General features: G+C 45.4%; 3 protein-coding genes across 3 annotated transcripts; 1 reads left to right on the forward strand and 2 right to left on the reverse strand.

Annotated features, from left to right (window-relative positions):
• Window positions 1–1,113: 1,113 nt before the first annotated feature.
• Window positions 1,114–3,829, reverse strand: LOC121588834 (L-dopachrome tautomerase yellow-f2-like). Its single transcript, XM_041907242.1, has 4 exons — window positions 3,310–3,829; window positions 3,120–3,225; window positions 1,605–2,263; window positions 1,114–1,523 (listed from the first exon to the last, which is right to left on the reverse strand). Exons 1-4 carry the CDS (start codon window positions 3,628–3,630, stop codon window positions 1,221–1,223), a joined length of 1,389 nt encoding a protein of 462 aa, XP_041763176.1. The 5' UTR covers window positions 3,631–3,829; the 3' UTR covers window positions 1,114–1,220.
• Window positions 3,830–12,162: 8,333 nt separating this feature from the next.
• LOC121589843 (transcription initiation factor TFIID subunit 9) lies at window positions 12,163–13,725 on the forward strand. Its single transcript, XM_041909030.1, has 3 exons — window positions 12,163–12,476; window positions 12,565–12,724; window positions 12,815–13,725. Exons 1-3 carry the CDS (start codon window positions 12,471–12,473, stop codon window positions 13,453–13,455), a joined length of 807 nt encoding a protein of 268 aa, XP_041764964.1. The 5' UTR covers window positions 12,163–12,470; the 3' UTR covers window positions 13,456–13,725.
• On the reverse strand, window positions 13,549–14,941 carry LOC121589842 (replication factor C subunit 4). Its single transcript, XM_041909029.1, has 3 exons — window positions 14,690–14,941; window positions 13,755–14,622; window positions 13,549–13,685 (listed from the first exon to the last, which is right to left on the reverse strand). The coding sequence occupies exons 1-3, from the start codon at window positions 14,812–14,814 to the stop codon at window positions 13,593–13,595; spliced, it is 1,086 nt and encodes a 361-aa protein (XP_041764963.1). The 5' UTR covers window positions 14,815–14,941; the 3' UTR covers window positions 13,549–13,592.
• Window positions 14,942–15,071: the final 130 nt, after the last annotated feature.

A 15,071-nucleotide genomic window follows, 5' to 3' on the forward strand; every position in this document is an offset into this window, starting at 1 on the left:
ACTAGGTGATATCATAGCAAAACTGCTAGTTGTAACGAATTTGACAGTTTTTCAAGCAACTAACAGCAGCTGGTTGCAATCACGGAAATTGCAATCATTAACTCCAATTTGAAACTAAAATTCCTCAAAAATACTAGAGCACGAGTATAAATTAAAATTCGATATATTTTGTCCAAGAGAATAGCGCAGGAAAATAAAGCATGGTCTAAGAAATATTGCGGATGGCTAAGCGCACCATGCACCACACAACACGGAAGACCACAGGCATAAGTCCAATTGTTTCGTTGCACATACAGTCACAACACAGAACATTTCAACCATTGCTAGAATCCTGCCAGAAAAAGGCACCCAAATTAATAGGATGCATGTCGATAAGATGCACAAGATATATAAGCGTAGCTGCGTGCTAGCTGTTGGCATAACGCAGAATTTCATTCATTTGGTGCACTACTTGTGCCGATTCTACTTTTTAAAGTTAGGCAATTAACTTCGTATCCCAACCGATATGGGTGTCATTTTCTGCGTTCGTGGCTCTTGTATGTGATAGAGAGCATCTCCTCTGTCAATCATATATGTCCAATGTTGGTGTTAATGTCATATATGTGAATTGAAAAATGGGTTCGACAACCCTGATAGCATGGTAGGAACTCGGGAAGCAAAGTCAGTCGATGTACAACATCAAGAGAATTCACGGTAAGAAAACTTTACGTGTATATATATATATATATATATATATATATATATATATATATATATATATATATAGAACGTGTATGTAAATCCATACTAGAAAGAAGCAAAAGAGAAGGAAATGCCTGGCGTTTCATTCCGAATCGAAAAGAACGGAGTTGCTTCAGGTTGATCCTTGATGCTTTGTATACAACAAACCGGCCTATCGAGGGAAATAGAGTAAAACATTCAGCGCCCCAAAACCAGATCGAAAAGAGCACTGATAGAGCAACCGAGTTGCTGGAACCGACCCGGCCCCTGGCAGGTTCGGAACACCACGTGCATCTCTATTTTACACCATCCCCTCCACTCCCAAGCGTAGCTTACACACGATTGAAAACGGGCACATGGGTGTTTTTTTTTTGTAGCTGCGAATAGTTGCGGTTAAACAAAACATTGACGCGGTTTTTATTGGTTTGATCTCTTATTCGTAGTGTGTGACCAGCACCACATCCTCCTGCCGGTGTGTCACTGTCGAGCGTACTGCCGTTTTACGGTCGACGACCGGGGCGGTTTGGGCCGTTGCCGTGCCCCCAGCCACCGTACGGGCCACCGCCGGGTCCGTACTTATCCTTGAACTCGAAGAACGTCACACGATCGTTGTTGTTCTCGTCTCCGAATCGCTGGGCCGAGTTAACGTTCGGCGGTGAGGCCGGATCGCAAACGGTACCCTTGATGATCTGCTTGATGTTGGCGCGCCACACGAAGAAGTTAAACTCGTCCAGATTGAGCTGCGTGTACAGCAGCTTGATAATCGAATTGGTCATGAACCACACGTAACCATTCTGATCGATCTGCAAAAAGCGAAGAGAAAGGTAATTAATGTTATGTTTCAGCTCTCATCTCATATAGCCCACGCGGCGCCTCCAACATACCGACAGATCGTTCGGGTAGACAATGTCACGATCGTTCTTGTACACGATCGCCATGTTTTGTGGAGCGAACGGTTTGTTCGAGTCCCAGCAGAGGATCGCATTCTGCTGGATCAGTGCGAAGAAGATGACGCCCGTTTCCGGATCGAACGCGTGTATGCTTGACTGGGACTTGCTGCCCCGGTAGCCGAGCAGCTGGAAGTCGGTACCGTGCCAGGATCGCTGGGACGCGGTTTCGTTGCGCAGGACGCGCGTTGACACGGTAAACTCGGAGTTGCTAGACAGTGCGTGGAAGTAGGCGGTGCGGAACTTGGTGACCGGGTCCGGATTGCCCAGCGCGATCGAGAAGATTCCGTCGTCCCAGGCAAAGTTGATACCCTGGATCAGATAGTCACCCTCGAGCGGGTTCAGGAAGAAGTAGTTGTGCAGGAAGCGCCAGGCGCGCCGGTTCGCATAATCGTACACGACCATGCGGTACGTCTGCAGGTCGGAGATGTAGACGAACACCTTCTCACAGTCGGACGGGTCGACGTCGAGCGTGATCGACGTGAGGCCGTAGCCCGTTTCGACCGCTTCCTTGGGAATTTCGAAGCGATGGATAGGCTCGTTCGTGTTCAGATCGATGGACCAGACCGAGGGCCGTTGGACGACGGTGAAGTTGCCTGCCCGGAGCAAAAGAGGATTGTTGATTAGAGTTGCTGGATAGCGAGCTGTGTTCAAGAATTCGCTAAGCATGATTAATTGCCTGACGGTTCTAGCATTGACTCTCTACTCTCTGCGATTAATGCTATCTTCCTCATCCCCCTTATTAATTATGCAAAGAACTTATCTGCACTAAAACCCAGGCTGCCAGACACGACAAAGCAGCTTAAAGGAAATGTGTCATCTCTTCACAAAATAAAGCTATCACATCTCGAGGACATCCTCTCCTACATTTAAGGCCTAGTAACAAGTGAAAAAAAAATCTCGCAAAAAAACCTTGACCAGATTTTGTTTGTTTTCCGCCGATGAGACACCACCGCGGGACAAACCCCAGCTGCTCTCTGTATCTCTCTGCTCACATTTCGAACCCGTTCCCCGGGATTCGGAAACCGGTCCACCGAAGTGATAAAGCGTGTAACCGGTTTCCTCCGCGTAAACCGCCACCAATCGCACACGCACCAGGGCCGTTCTCTGTGCGCGCGTATGTTCTGCGGGGAAATAACGTCCGTTTTTTTGGGACCGGAAAAGGCTCCCCCACAAGAAAGCCAATCTTTACGGATCGTGTAAACATGGAGGCTTAAGAAGACGGAAAAACACCAAACCGCACTGCAGCAGGTCGGGCTGTTATAGCGTACCGGCGGTAGCAGCAGTACTACGTTGCCCACTACGAGTCGGTGCGTTGATTATTGTGACCTTTGGGGAGTGGGGGTTCAGCTTGCTGAACCTAAACAACTTGATAACGGCCCTGACCGTGCGATGTAAATTGGGACAAATTTCCCCACCACTCGCGCGCACTGTAAACGATTTCAAACTTACCGGGGATTTCCATCATACCCGTGTCGACAAACCACAGCCGATCGCAGCGATCGACACGTGGCCGGTAAACCGTAACGATGCGGTTAGCGTCCGGTTGCAGATCCGCCTGCAAGCATTGAAAAGGAAGCGAGAAAGTGAACGATCATGCGATCAAGTGTCCTCACATTTTCTTCACAGCCCCCACACTTACCCGCAGCTCGTTGAGCGCAAAGTTAGGATACGGCTTCAGGATAACGTTCGTGTTGGGGAAGGGTGGCGAAAGGTCGACCACATTCAGCGTGGACGGGATGCCCCAGCGACGGCGCGCCACGGCCACAAACACACGGTTCTTATGGTGGACCGCACCCATCGGGATGTTGCCGATCGGTATGTAGCCGTTTTCCCGCTGCAACACTTCTGCCGGCACGTCGTACTCAACCCTCTGCCATTTGAGCACCTCGTCCACCTGCCCGCTGACCAATGCCACTAGGCCGGCCAGAAGGAGCAGAGCCACACCGGCCACTTTTGCCATTTTCTGGCTACTTTTTAATGAACCAAACACACACACACACAACTGATCTCACACTGTGGAGGGTATTTTCTTATACTGATAGTACACGCGGTGTGGTTCTTTGGAGGTCGAATCCTGAACCCTGAATCCGCTCCGTTGTCACACTGCGACCGATCCGTTTCGATCGCACCGTTCGGAATGATGCTGCGCGTCGCGACAAAACGAAATAAATAGAGTTCGGGTGAGGATTTTTTGTTGTTGTCTGGTGGTTATAATCTCGTGGATCTTCGCTTTTGCTCGACCGGTTTTTAGCTTTTTTCCTCTCTTTCTCATTTATTATCACGACCTGTTCCTCTGGGTGTGTCGCGTTTAGCTCGCAGTCTCGCGCGCTCTCTCTCTATCCCTCTCATGTGTTGTCTTCCAAACGTATTTGTCCAAGTGGCAATACATTTCATCAAGGGGCAAGGGTCGCAGCAGCTCCGAAGAAATTCACCTCCTGTGTTTAGCTTCTAATGGCATCGTCTTGCTGTGTTCTTAGCCTGCGACAGGTAAACAGCCGGTCTGGGTAAACAGCACGGTGTCAACAACCTGTTGCAGATTTTATAGGGTTCGTAAACTTTCCGCCAAGAAAGGATCGCTTACACACTGATGCTTCCTCATTCTGGGATTAAGCAGAAAGAAGATTGTCTTGCGCGTTCCGAAGGCATGATAATGCGCTTAGGAGTCGGTAGCCGATTTTTTTTTTTCGTCCCTTTCGTTAATTTTTTATTGCCAATTGATACTTGCCTGGATGCACATCAGTTTTGTTGTAGAGTCTCAATTATTGCAACAGTTACGTTCCATATCAGTGCAATGTTCTAAAACAATTTCATAAGTTATAGTATTTTTCACGTTTTATTTTTCTCGCAAAATGTACAAATTATATTTTATAATGACTGTTTGTGTCCTTGGATTAGTTATTGATCTTTCTTCAACTCTCCCCGTTCATTTATTTACATCTTGGTACAACATTTGAGCACTGTGTCTTAATTTTGAAACAAAAACATGAAATTGAAATGAAACCCCCCATTTAACGGAACATTCAAATATGGCTGCCTGAAATATTTCAATTCCCACGATTACCATATTGACACACCTCACTTACATGTATCTTGCCATGTATTGTTTAGCTTGACAGCTCGAGCTATTGTGTTCAGAGTGACCAGAAATACCGATTTATCTGTATTCCTACCGATTTTTTATATGCCTACCGATTCACAGATGACTGCTCTAAAACCACCGACAAACCGACGTGACACTTCGAACAAAATGAGCTTCAAAAGTTGTCTCCTTATTTCAAATGAAAATACGTTAAACACTAGCGCCATCTCTATAATGATTCGCTTACTACACTGACACAGAGAGGAAACTGCTAAATCCCCTTTTTGTTTTTCTTCGCAAATTCCAATGCGTATTGTTTTATGTACTTCTCACATCTTTTGCATTGATTTGGAAACTTATAAAATGATTTTCCTGGGTGTTTTGTCCAATAATTCTCACAAAATGTTGCCTCACACTTCCTTCGCCATTTGTATTTAGAAAAGTTGTTTACATCGAAGCAGCAGTGAACAGAGCTTACTTTGACAGAAGTGTTCGCCTCACTGGTAAATGACAGTACTTTCGTGTGGGACACTTTTGTAACGCCAGTGTCATGTCGGTTTGTCGGTGCTAAAACCACCGACAAACCGACGTGACACTTCGAACAAAATGAGCTTCAAAAGTTGTCTCCTCATTTCAAATGAAAATACGTTAAACACTAGCGCCATCTCTATAATGATTCGCTTACTACACTGACACAGAGAAGAAACTGCTAAACCCCCTTTTTGTTTTTCTTCGCAAATTCCAATGAGTATTGTTTTATGTACTTCTCACATCTTTTGCATTGATTTGGAAACTTATAAAATGATTTTCCTGGGTGTTTTGTCGAATAATTCTCACAAAATCTTGCCTCACACTTCCTCGCCATTTGTGTTTAGAAAAGTTGTTTACATCGAAGCAGCAGTGAACAGAGCTTACTTTAACAGAAGTGTTCGCCTCACTGGTAAATGACAGTACTTTCGTGTGGGACACTTTTGTAACGCCAGTGTCATGTCGGTTTGTCGGTGCTAAAACCACCGACAAACCGACGTGACACTTCGAACAAAATGAGCTTCAAAAGTTGTCTCCTCATTTCAAATGAAAATACGTTAAACACTAGCGCCATCTCTATAATGATTCGCTTACTACACTGACACAGAGAAGAAACTGCTAAACCCCCTTTTTGTTTTTCTTCGCAAATTCCAATGAGTATTGTTTTATGTACTTCTCACATCTTTTGCATTGATTTGGAAACTTATAAAATGATTTTCCTGGGTGTTTTGTCGAATAATTCTCACAAAATCTTGCCTCACACTTCCTCGCCATTTGTGTTTAGAAAAGTTGTTTACATCGAAGCAGCAGTGAACAGAGCTTACTTTAACAGAAGTGTTCGCCTCACTGGTAAATGACAGTACTTTCGTGTGGGACACTTTTGTAACGCCAGTGTCATGTCGGTTTGTCGGTGCTAAAACTACCGATTTTCCATTTATCTTACCGAAAATCACAGATATTTGATTTTTCAGTCGTTTAAGCATAATCTGTGGCGCTTGGGATGCTGTTTCAAGGATTGCTATCCTCATTTGTTACTTATCGCGCTGATGCACGTTTGTTTGCCTGGCACTTTTTAGTTTTATCAGTTAAAATTTAATGTTGATAATAAGTAGAAAATGTCAGTTGTATCGATTCCGAGAATTGCTCGTCAAAGAAAATCATTTAAATTTGAATTTGCATTTCGCTGTCGGCGGTTAAAGCTTACCCGACAGGCAAAGAGAATGAAATTTCCAGGCGAGGGGTAGGTAGAAACACACGGTGGGGGTCCGACCCAAGATCGGATCCGAAGTCCGTTGTTTTGGGGTGATAATTAAAAATGGCGGATGGAGCGTTACAACAGAGAGAATGCGCTCTCTTGTTCCTTCTTCTTCTTTTTGGCACAACAGCCTGCCTGTACCCACTACCCAAGCGCCACAGATTAAGCTTAAACGACTGGAAAATTGAATATCCATAGGAAAAAAATGAAAGCTTCACAGCTTCATTGGTTTGATCAATAGATGGCGTATTACAACTCATCATTATATTGCTATCCTTTTCTTGCAATGTGTTTCGACAAGTTGCATTTTATTATGACCTATATAGCCTTCTAACTTTCTGAGCAAAAATCTATATAAATGGTCGTGTGGTTAAGATACGTGGGTATCAACACCAATGACCATTGCTCAAATCTCACTTGCTTCAGTGCTGGTGGTTTCCGTTGGAGTTTAGTATTTAAACAATCGTATCGCCGTTCTAGTTCTAGCGATGCATAACTTCAATGCGAAACCATACAACAGTACAGAGGAAATGAGAAAGCTCTCCTCCAAGCGATGAAGCTCAACTGGTTGGGGTATCCCACCAACAGATAGCGCCACCAGCTTTTTTGCTATTTTTAGAATGCATGAGTCGTTTGGCGTCTGCTAAACGAAGTCTTTCTATATTCCGTTTAGGTAGAGAACTTGAGTCGTTTAGAAGCCGTTTAGTGGTCGTTTAGTGGATTTGTGGCACTTGGGTAGTGAAGTGGGCTTGGCTTTCAGTGACTTATTGCTACCATAGCAGGATAGTCAGTCCTACCTATGGGGGGGTCGGTGTATTCGGGGCTTGAGCCCATGATGGGCATGTTATTAAGTCGTTCGAGTTGCCACTGTACCACCAGACCGGCGCTCTCTTGCATGCCTTTAAAATACACGAGACGCTCTCACTGAAAAGAACGCTCGCTCGCGCTGTTTCATTGTATTTTTCTCATACCCCTTTCTTCCCGTTTCTCCCAAAGCACGCTGTTAGGATACGGCTTCAGGATAACGTTCGTGTTGGGGAAGGGTGGCGAAAGGTCGACCACATTCAGCGTGGACGGGATGCCCCAGCGACGGCGCGCCACGGCCACAAACACACGGTTCTTATGGTGGACCGCACCCATCGGGATGTTGCCGATCGGTATGTAGCCGTTTTCCCGCTGCAACACTTCTGCCGGCACGTCGTACTCAACCCTCTGCCATTTGAGCACCTCGTCCACCTGCCCGCTGACCAATGCCACTAGGCCGGCCAGAAGGAGCAGAGCCACACCGGCCACTTTTGCCATTTTCTGGCTACTTTTTAATGAACCAAACACACACACACACAACTGATCTCACACTGTGGAGGGTATTTTCTTATACTGATAGTACACGCGGTGTGGTTCTTTGGAGGTCGAATCCTGAACCCTGAATCCGCTCCGTTGTCACACTGCGACCGATCCGTTTCGATCGCACCGTTCGGAATGATGCTGCGCGTCGCGACAAAACGAAATAAATAGAGTTCGGGTGAGGATTTTTTGTTGTTGTCTGGTGGTTATAATCTCGTGGATCTTCGCTTTTGCTCGACCGGTTTTTAGCTTTTTTCCTCTCTTTCTCATTTATTATCACGACCTGTTCCTCTGGGTGTGTCGCGTTTAGCTCGCAGTCTCGCGCGCTCTCTCTCTATCCCTCTCATGTGTTGTCTTCCAAACGTATTTGTCCAAGTGGCAATACATTTCATCAAGGGGCAAGGGTCGCAGCAGCTCCGAAGAAATTCACCTCCTGTGTTTAGCTTCTAATGGCATCGTCTTGCTGTGTTCTTAGCCTGCGACAGGTAAACAGCCGGTCTGGGTAAACAGCACGGTGTCAACAACCTGTTGCAGATTTTATAGGGTTCGTAAACTTTCCGCCAAGAAAGGATCGCTTACACACTGATGCTTCCTCATTCTGGGATTAAGCAGAAAGAAGATTGTCTTGCGCGTTCCGAAGGCATGATAATGCGCTTAGGAGTCGGTAGCCGATTTTTTTTTTTCGTCCCTTTCGTTAATTTTTTATTGCCAATTGATACTTGCCTGGATGCACATCAGTTTTGTTGTAGAGTCTCAATTATTGCAACAGTTACGTTCCATATCAGTGCAATGTTCTAAAACAATTTCATAAGTTATAGTATTTTTCACGTTTTATTTTTCTCGCAAAATGTACAAATTATATTTTATAATGACTGTTTGTGTCCTTGGATTAGTTATTGATCTTTCTTCAACTCTCCCCGTTCATTTATTTACATCTTGGTACAACATTTGAGCACTGTGTCTTAATTTTGAAACAAAAACATGAAATTGAAATGAAACCCCCCATTTAACGGAACATTCAAATATGGCTGCCTGAAATATTTCAATTCCCACGATTACCATATTGACACACCTCACTTACATGTATCTTGCCATGTATTGTTTAGCTTGACAGCTCGAGCTATTGTGTTCAGAGTGACCAGAAATACCGATTTATCTGTATTCCTACCGATTTTTTATATGCCTACCGATTCACAGATGACTGCTCTAAAACCACCGACAAACCGACGTGACACTTCGAACAAAATGAGCTTCAAAAGTTGTCTCCTTATTTCAAATGAAAATACGTTAAACACTAGCGCCATCTCTATAATGATTCGCTTACTACACTGACACAGAGAGGAAACTGCTAAATCCCCTTTTTGTTTTTCTTCGCAAATTCCAATGCGTATTGTTTTATGTACTTCTCACATCTTTTGCATTGATTTGGAAACTTATAAAATGATTTTCCTGGGTGTTTTGTCCAATAATTCTCACAAAATGTTGCCTCACACTTCCTTCGCCATTTGTATTTAGAAAAGTTGTTTACATCGAAGCAGCAGTGAACAGAGCTTACTTTGACAGAAGTGTTCGCCTCACTGGTAAATGACAGTACTTTCGTGTGGGACACTTTTGTAACGCCAGTGTCATGTCGGTTTGTCGGTGCTAAAACCACCGACAAACCGACGTGACACTTCGAACAAAATGAGCTTCAAAAGTTGTCTCCTCATTTCAAATGAAAATACGTTAAACACTAGCGCCATCTCTATAATGATTCGCTTACTACACTGACACAGAGAAGAAACTGCTAAACCCCCTTTTTGTTTTTCTTCGCAAATTCCAATGAGTATTGTTTTATGTACTTCTCACATCTTTTGCATTGATTTGGAAACTTATAAAATGATTTTCCTGGGTGTTTTGTCGAATAATTCTCACAAAATCTTGCCTCACACTTCCTCGCCATTTGTGTTTAGAAAAGTTGTTTACATCGAAGCAGCAGTGAACAGAGCTTACTTTAACAGAAGTGTTCGCCTCACTGGTAAATGACAGTACTTTCGTGTGGGACACTTTTGTAACGCCAGTGTCATGTCGGTTTGTCGGTGCTAAAACTACCGATTTTCCATTTATCTTACCGAAAATCACAGATATTTGATTTTTCAGTCGTTTAAGCATAATCTGTGGCGCTTGGGATGCTGTTTCAAGGATTGCTATCCTCATTTGTTACTTATCGCGCTGATGCACGTTTGTTTGCCTGGCACTTTTTAGTTTTATCAGTTAAAATTTAATGTTGATAATAAGTAGAAAATGTCAGTTGTATCGATTCCGAGAATTGCTCGTCAAAGAAAATCATTTAAATTTGAATTTGCATTTCGCTGTCGGCGGTTAAAGCTTACCCGACAGGCAAAGAGAATGAAATTTCCAGGCGAGGGGTAGGTAGAAACACACGGTGGGGGTCCGACCCAAGATCGGATCCGAAGTCCGTTGTTTTGGGGTGATAATTAAAAATGGCGGATGGAGCGTTACAACAGAGAGAATGCGCTCTCTTGTTCCTTCTTCTTCTTTTTGGCACAACAGCCTGCCTGTACCCACTACCCAAGCGCCACAGATTAAGCTTAAACGACTGGAAAATTGAATATCCATAGGAAAAAATGAAAGCTTCACAGCTTCATTGGTTTGATCAATAGATGGCGTATTACAACTCATCATTATATTGCTATCCTTTTCTTGCAATGTGTTTCGACAAGTTGCATTTTATTATGACCTATATAGCCTTCTAACTTTCTGAGCAAAAATCTATATAAATGGTCGTGTGGTTAAGATACGTGGGTATCAACACCAATGACCATTGCTCAAATCTCACTTGCTTCAGTGCTGGTGGTTTCCGTTGGAGTTTAGTATTTAAACAATCGTATCGCCGTTCTAGTTCTAGCGATGCATAACTTCAATGCGAAACCATACAACAGTACAGAGGAAATGAGAAAGCTCTCCTCCAAGCGATGAAGCTCAACTGGTTGGGGTATCCCACCAACAGATAGCGCCACCAGCTTTTTTGCTATTTTTAGAATGCATGAGTCGTTTGGCGTCTGCTAAACGAAGTCTTTCTATATTCCGTTTAGGTAGAGAACTTGAGTCGTTTAGAAGCCGTTTAGTGGTCGTTTAGTGGATTTGTGGCACTTGGGTAGTGAAGTGGGCTTGGCTTTCAGTGACTTATTGCTACCATAGCAGGATAGTCAGTCCTACCTATGGGGGGGTCGGTGTATTCGGGGCTTGAGCCCATGATGGGCATGTTATTAAGTCGTTCGAGTTGCCACTGTACCACCAGACCGGCGCTCTCTTGCATGCCTTTAAAATACACGAGACGCTCTCACTGAAAAGAACGCTCGCTCGCGCTGTTTCATTGTATTTTTCTCATACCCCTTTCTTCCCGTTTCTCCCAAAACACGCTGCACTAGTGCGAGCGAGACACCGATACCAGTATGCCGCTGCGAGAAAACCAAACTGAGCGCTTAGGCTGAAAGTGAACGCACACATTCACACATGTGTAACTGAGTGAGTGCAAAAACTGTGTAGAAACCAAAACACGCTCGCGCCTCTGCGTAATTCCGCGTATTTCCAACCGTCTCCCCCTGCTTCTTCATGCCCCTTGCCTGAAAGTCGTACACTTTTTCATTCTCTTTACTAGCGGGACAATCATTTAAATAATTGACAAAATTTAAATGGTTGCGTTCTCAACAGTGCTCCTGCCGAAATCTGCCAATATAATCTGGCCACACTGGTCCGCAGGGCAAAAGCTCGCTCGAAAGGTCAAAGACCGTCGCAAAACGTCAAAAACGACCGTCGCCAGCGCCTCGAAATCGTTGCGAGTTTCGCTCGCTGGCGACGTCGGTTTGCAGTACATGCGACGTCGGTTTTGACGTTTTTCGACGGTTTTGCGACGGTGGCCGCCAAAAAGCTCGCCTTGCCCTGGGGGCAAAGTGACCAGAAATACCGATGTATATATATATATATATATATATATATATATATATATTATATATATATATATATATATATATATATATATATATATATATATATATATATATATATATATATATATATATATATATATATATCTAGGGTTTGAAGGAAAAAATCTCAATCAAACTATCAAACTCAGCCAAACAATCAAATCAATCTAAATAATCCAGCGAAAATCAAATGACAGCATGTACGATAAAATCGTATCCGATGGAGCACTGCATCGGCCCTAAGGGCGGTGGCAACGCTCATCGGATGCGATTTTAAAAATTTGACAGGCCGTCCGATAAAATCGCATGCGAAAAAGCCGAGAAAAAGAACTTGCCACCACTGAGAAGAAAATGTGCAGCTTAGTCCTTCTTTAGCTTTGAATTCCTAGTACAATGTTCCTAGATAAAGGATGCATATTCTCGTGAGAGTGGACTTTTATTTTACGCATTAGCACTCCCCCCCCCTCCCCCTGAGTTTCGAATTTTAACCTACCGAAAACTACAGATAAAATATTGGTGCTCCGACCGAAATCCGCCAAAATAATCTGGCCACATTGATTGTGTTGTTGATTGTTTTCATACACTTCTCGGGAATTGGTGCCGCAATGGATGTGAGTAGAATTGTTTGTTACAATTATTTAGTGTTTTACTTGATATAATGACGATATTTTACGTTCGTTTTGTTTTTCATCTGCTCAGCTTCAAAGTACCGATCGAGAGAAGGGGGAGAAGGTGAAGATAGTTAACCAGGTGAAGCACATCCCGAAAGATGCTCAGGTGGTGATGTCGATCTTGAAGGAGCTTGGTGCGACCGACTACGAGCCGCGAGTCATTAACCAGCTCCTGGAATTTACCTACCGTACGTGCAATCCGTCTCGTTTCTGCATGCCTTACCATTGTAAATAATGGGGAATCTAACTCTATTTTTTACTTTTTTCATTTTTTGTAGGATACGTAACGTGCATTCTGGACGACGCCAAAATATACGCCAACCATGCGCGCAAGAAGGTGATCGAGCTGGACGATGTGAAGCTGGCCACGCAAATGATTCTCGACAAAGCGTTTACGCGGCCGCCGCCCCGTGACGTACTGCTGGAGATTTCACGCGTCCGCAACGCCACACCGCTGCCGCTGATAAAGACGCACTGTGGATTACGCCTGCCGCCGGACCGCTACTGCCTTTCGGCGTGCAACTACAAGCTGCGTGCGGCACAGCAACCGAAGCGCATGAGTAAATCTGCCCTGGAAGGACGGTCGTCGCTCAAGTCGGGTAAGGGAGCGGCCGGCGGTGCGGACGGTGGCGTCAAGCGCCCATCCGTGCAGTCGACACCGAAAACGCAGGTGGTTAGCATTCCGAAACCGGTGTTCAAGTTTAGTACGGCTCCGAAGACGACACCTGCGGCTGCGGCAGCCAAACCGGTCAAAACGTCGGTCACGGCCATGGGCAGCAATGGAGCGGCGGCAGCGGGCAACGCTGGTACAGCGGGAGCGGTAGAGATTAAGATGGAAACGGACGATCAGTTCGGCGAGGCAGCCAACGGCAGCAACAAGCGTAAGCGGGAGGAGGATGACTTTGAAGTAGTGGAGTAATGTAGCAAATACACCTATGGAAAACGTAGCATTTATGGACAAAAAATCGACCGCGACACCTAAATGATGGGAAAGAAAAGGCAGCATGCAACGTGAAGTACAAAAAAGCATTCATTGTTTATTGACGCAGCCGTGGTTCACTGATCTTTGAGAGCCTGAATGGTAACGCACCCTAAATCCATGATTTGAATATATTCCGACCCTCCGCCATGTAATCGGAAGCAACATTCCTGCAAGAGGGAGTAATAAAATTCTACTAACACCGGTTCATACACTCGTTGCACGGTCTCCATACTTACACCAAGCTTGTCACAGATCACTGCCTTTTGCTTTTCCGTAAGACCGTCATTGTACACGATGTACTCCGTCAGCTGCTCAAACAGCTGGCCCACACTGTACGCATCGTACGACAGGTTTTGGACGTACTCCTCCAGCTTGCTGTAGTTGGAGCTTTTGCACACCGAGATGAATTCCTCCAGATAGCGTTCCGGCACCACGCCGGACATCTCCAGTATGTCCTGCCTTTCGATGCGCGCCTGGGCTCCTTTCAGCCGGTGGCAAGATTGCAGCGTGGTAATCGCTCGCCGCAAATCGCCACCGGAAATGTCCACAATGTCCTTGTAAACGCCATCGTCCACAGTAACACCCTCCTGGTCGCAGATGTAACGCAGCCGCTCGATGATCTTCTCCTCCCCCAGCGGTTTGAAGCGAAACTTGGTACAGCGCGATGTGATCGGTTCGATAATGCGCGACACGTAGTTGCACACTAGACAGAACCGTGTCGTTTTCGTTTCCTTCTCCATCGTGCGGCGCAGGGCGGCCTGCGCTGCATGCGTCATCGCGTCGGCCTCATCCAGGATGACGATTTTGAACGGTGGACAGGGCTTACCGTCCGTCCGCGTACCGCTCGCCGTCAGCTGGGCGAACGTTTTCACCTTGTTGCGAATAACCGCAATGCCACGGTCGTCCGACGCATTCAGCTCGAGAATGCGCTCCTTGAACATGTCGCCGAACAGCTGTCTCGCCGCCGCCAGGATTGTGCTGGTTTTACCGGTGCCGGGTGGTCCGTACAGCAGCAGATTCGGCAGATCGGTGGTGGAAAGGCTTTCGCGTAACACCGCAACCACTTCCGCTTGTTCCACCACATCGTCGACGCTTTTCGGCCGGCTAAAAGAAAGCAAACGAGCACGGTAGATACAACAAACCGATGGGAAGGGCCACACTGAATGCTTACTATTTTTCGACCCAAGGTACGCTGTGCTTTGGTCGCTTGGTTGCTGTTGTTGTGCCGCTATCGCCGCCGGGGCCGGCTGCCGAGCTCTCGCCCGTTGTGCGACCAGTTTTCAGGAATGCTTGCATCTTTGTGTGGTAAGAATGGACCGGGAAACACGAGGTTTAACAAAATTAAGACAAACAAATGAGAACAATGTACACACGACTTGAGTTTGTTTGCAACAGCGCGATCTGGAACCGAATTTGCGCGGCACATTTGTTGACGTTTGCCGTTGTCGTGCGACATTTATAGCGTTCTGGGTTGTACTGTTGTAAGGTTTCTCACAGCAATTTGCGCACACAGTGCTCATGGGATTTAAAAAATACGTTACAAATACAGCTGC

The sequence above is a fragment of the Anopheles merus genome, chromosome 2R, assembly GCF_017562075.2.
Source record: "Anopheles merus strain MAF chromosome 2R, AmerM5.1, whole genome shotgun sequence".
NCBI classification, from domain to species: Eukaryota; Metazoa; Arthropoda; class Insecta; order Diptera; family Culicidae; genus Anopheles; species Anopheles merus.

What these genes read in the sequence shown, in the direction of transcription:
- LOC121589843 (XM_041909030.1), top strand. An exon ending in GCTCCTGGAATTTACCTACC is followed by an intron (nt 12,725 to 12,814) that starts GTACGTGCAATC and finishes CATTTTTTGTAG; the next exon opens with GATACGTAACGTGCATTCTG.
- LOC121588834 (XM_041907242.1), bottom strand. Translation starts at nt 3,630, where the DNA reads ATGGCAAAAGTGGCCGGTGTGGCTCTGCTCCTTCTGGCCGGCCTAGTG. An exon ending in TTGCGCTCAACGAGCTGCGG is followed by an intron (nt 3,226 to 3,309) that starts GTAAGTGTGGGG and finishes CAATGCTTGCAG; the next exon opens with GCGGATCTGCAACCGGACGC. An exon ending in TCTACCCGAACGATCTGTCG is followed by an intron (nt 1,524 to 1,604) that starts GTATGTTGGAGG and finishes CGCTTTTTGCAG; the next exon opens with ATCGATCAGAATGGTTACGT.
- LOC121589842 (XM_041909029.1), bottom strand. Translation starts at nt 14,814, where the DNA reads ATGCAAGCATTCCTGAAAACTGGTCGCACAACGGGCGAGAGCTCGGCA. An exon ending in GTACCTTGGGTCGAAAAATA is followed by an intron (nt 14,623 to 14,689) that starts GTAAGCATTCAG and finishes GCTTTCTTTTAG; the next exon opens with CCGGCCGAAAAGCGTCGACG. An exon ending in TGATCTGTGACAAGCTTGGT is followed by an intron (nt 13,686 to 13,754) that starts GTAAGTATGGAG and finishes TCCCTCTTGCAG; the next exon opens with GAATGTTGCTTCCGATTACA.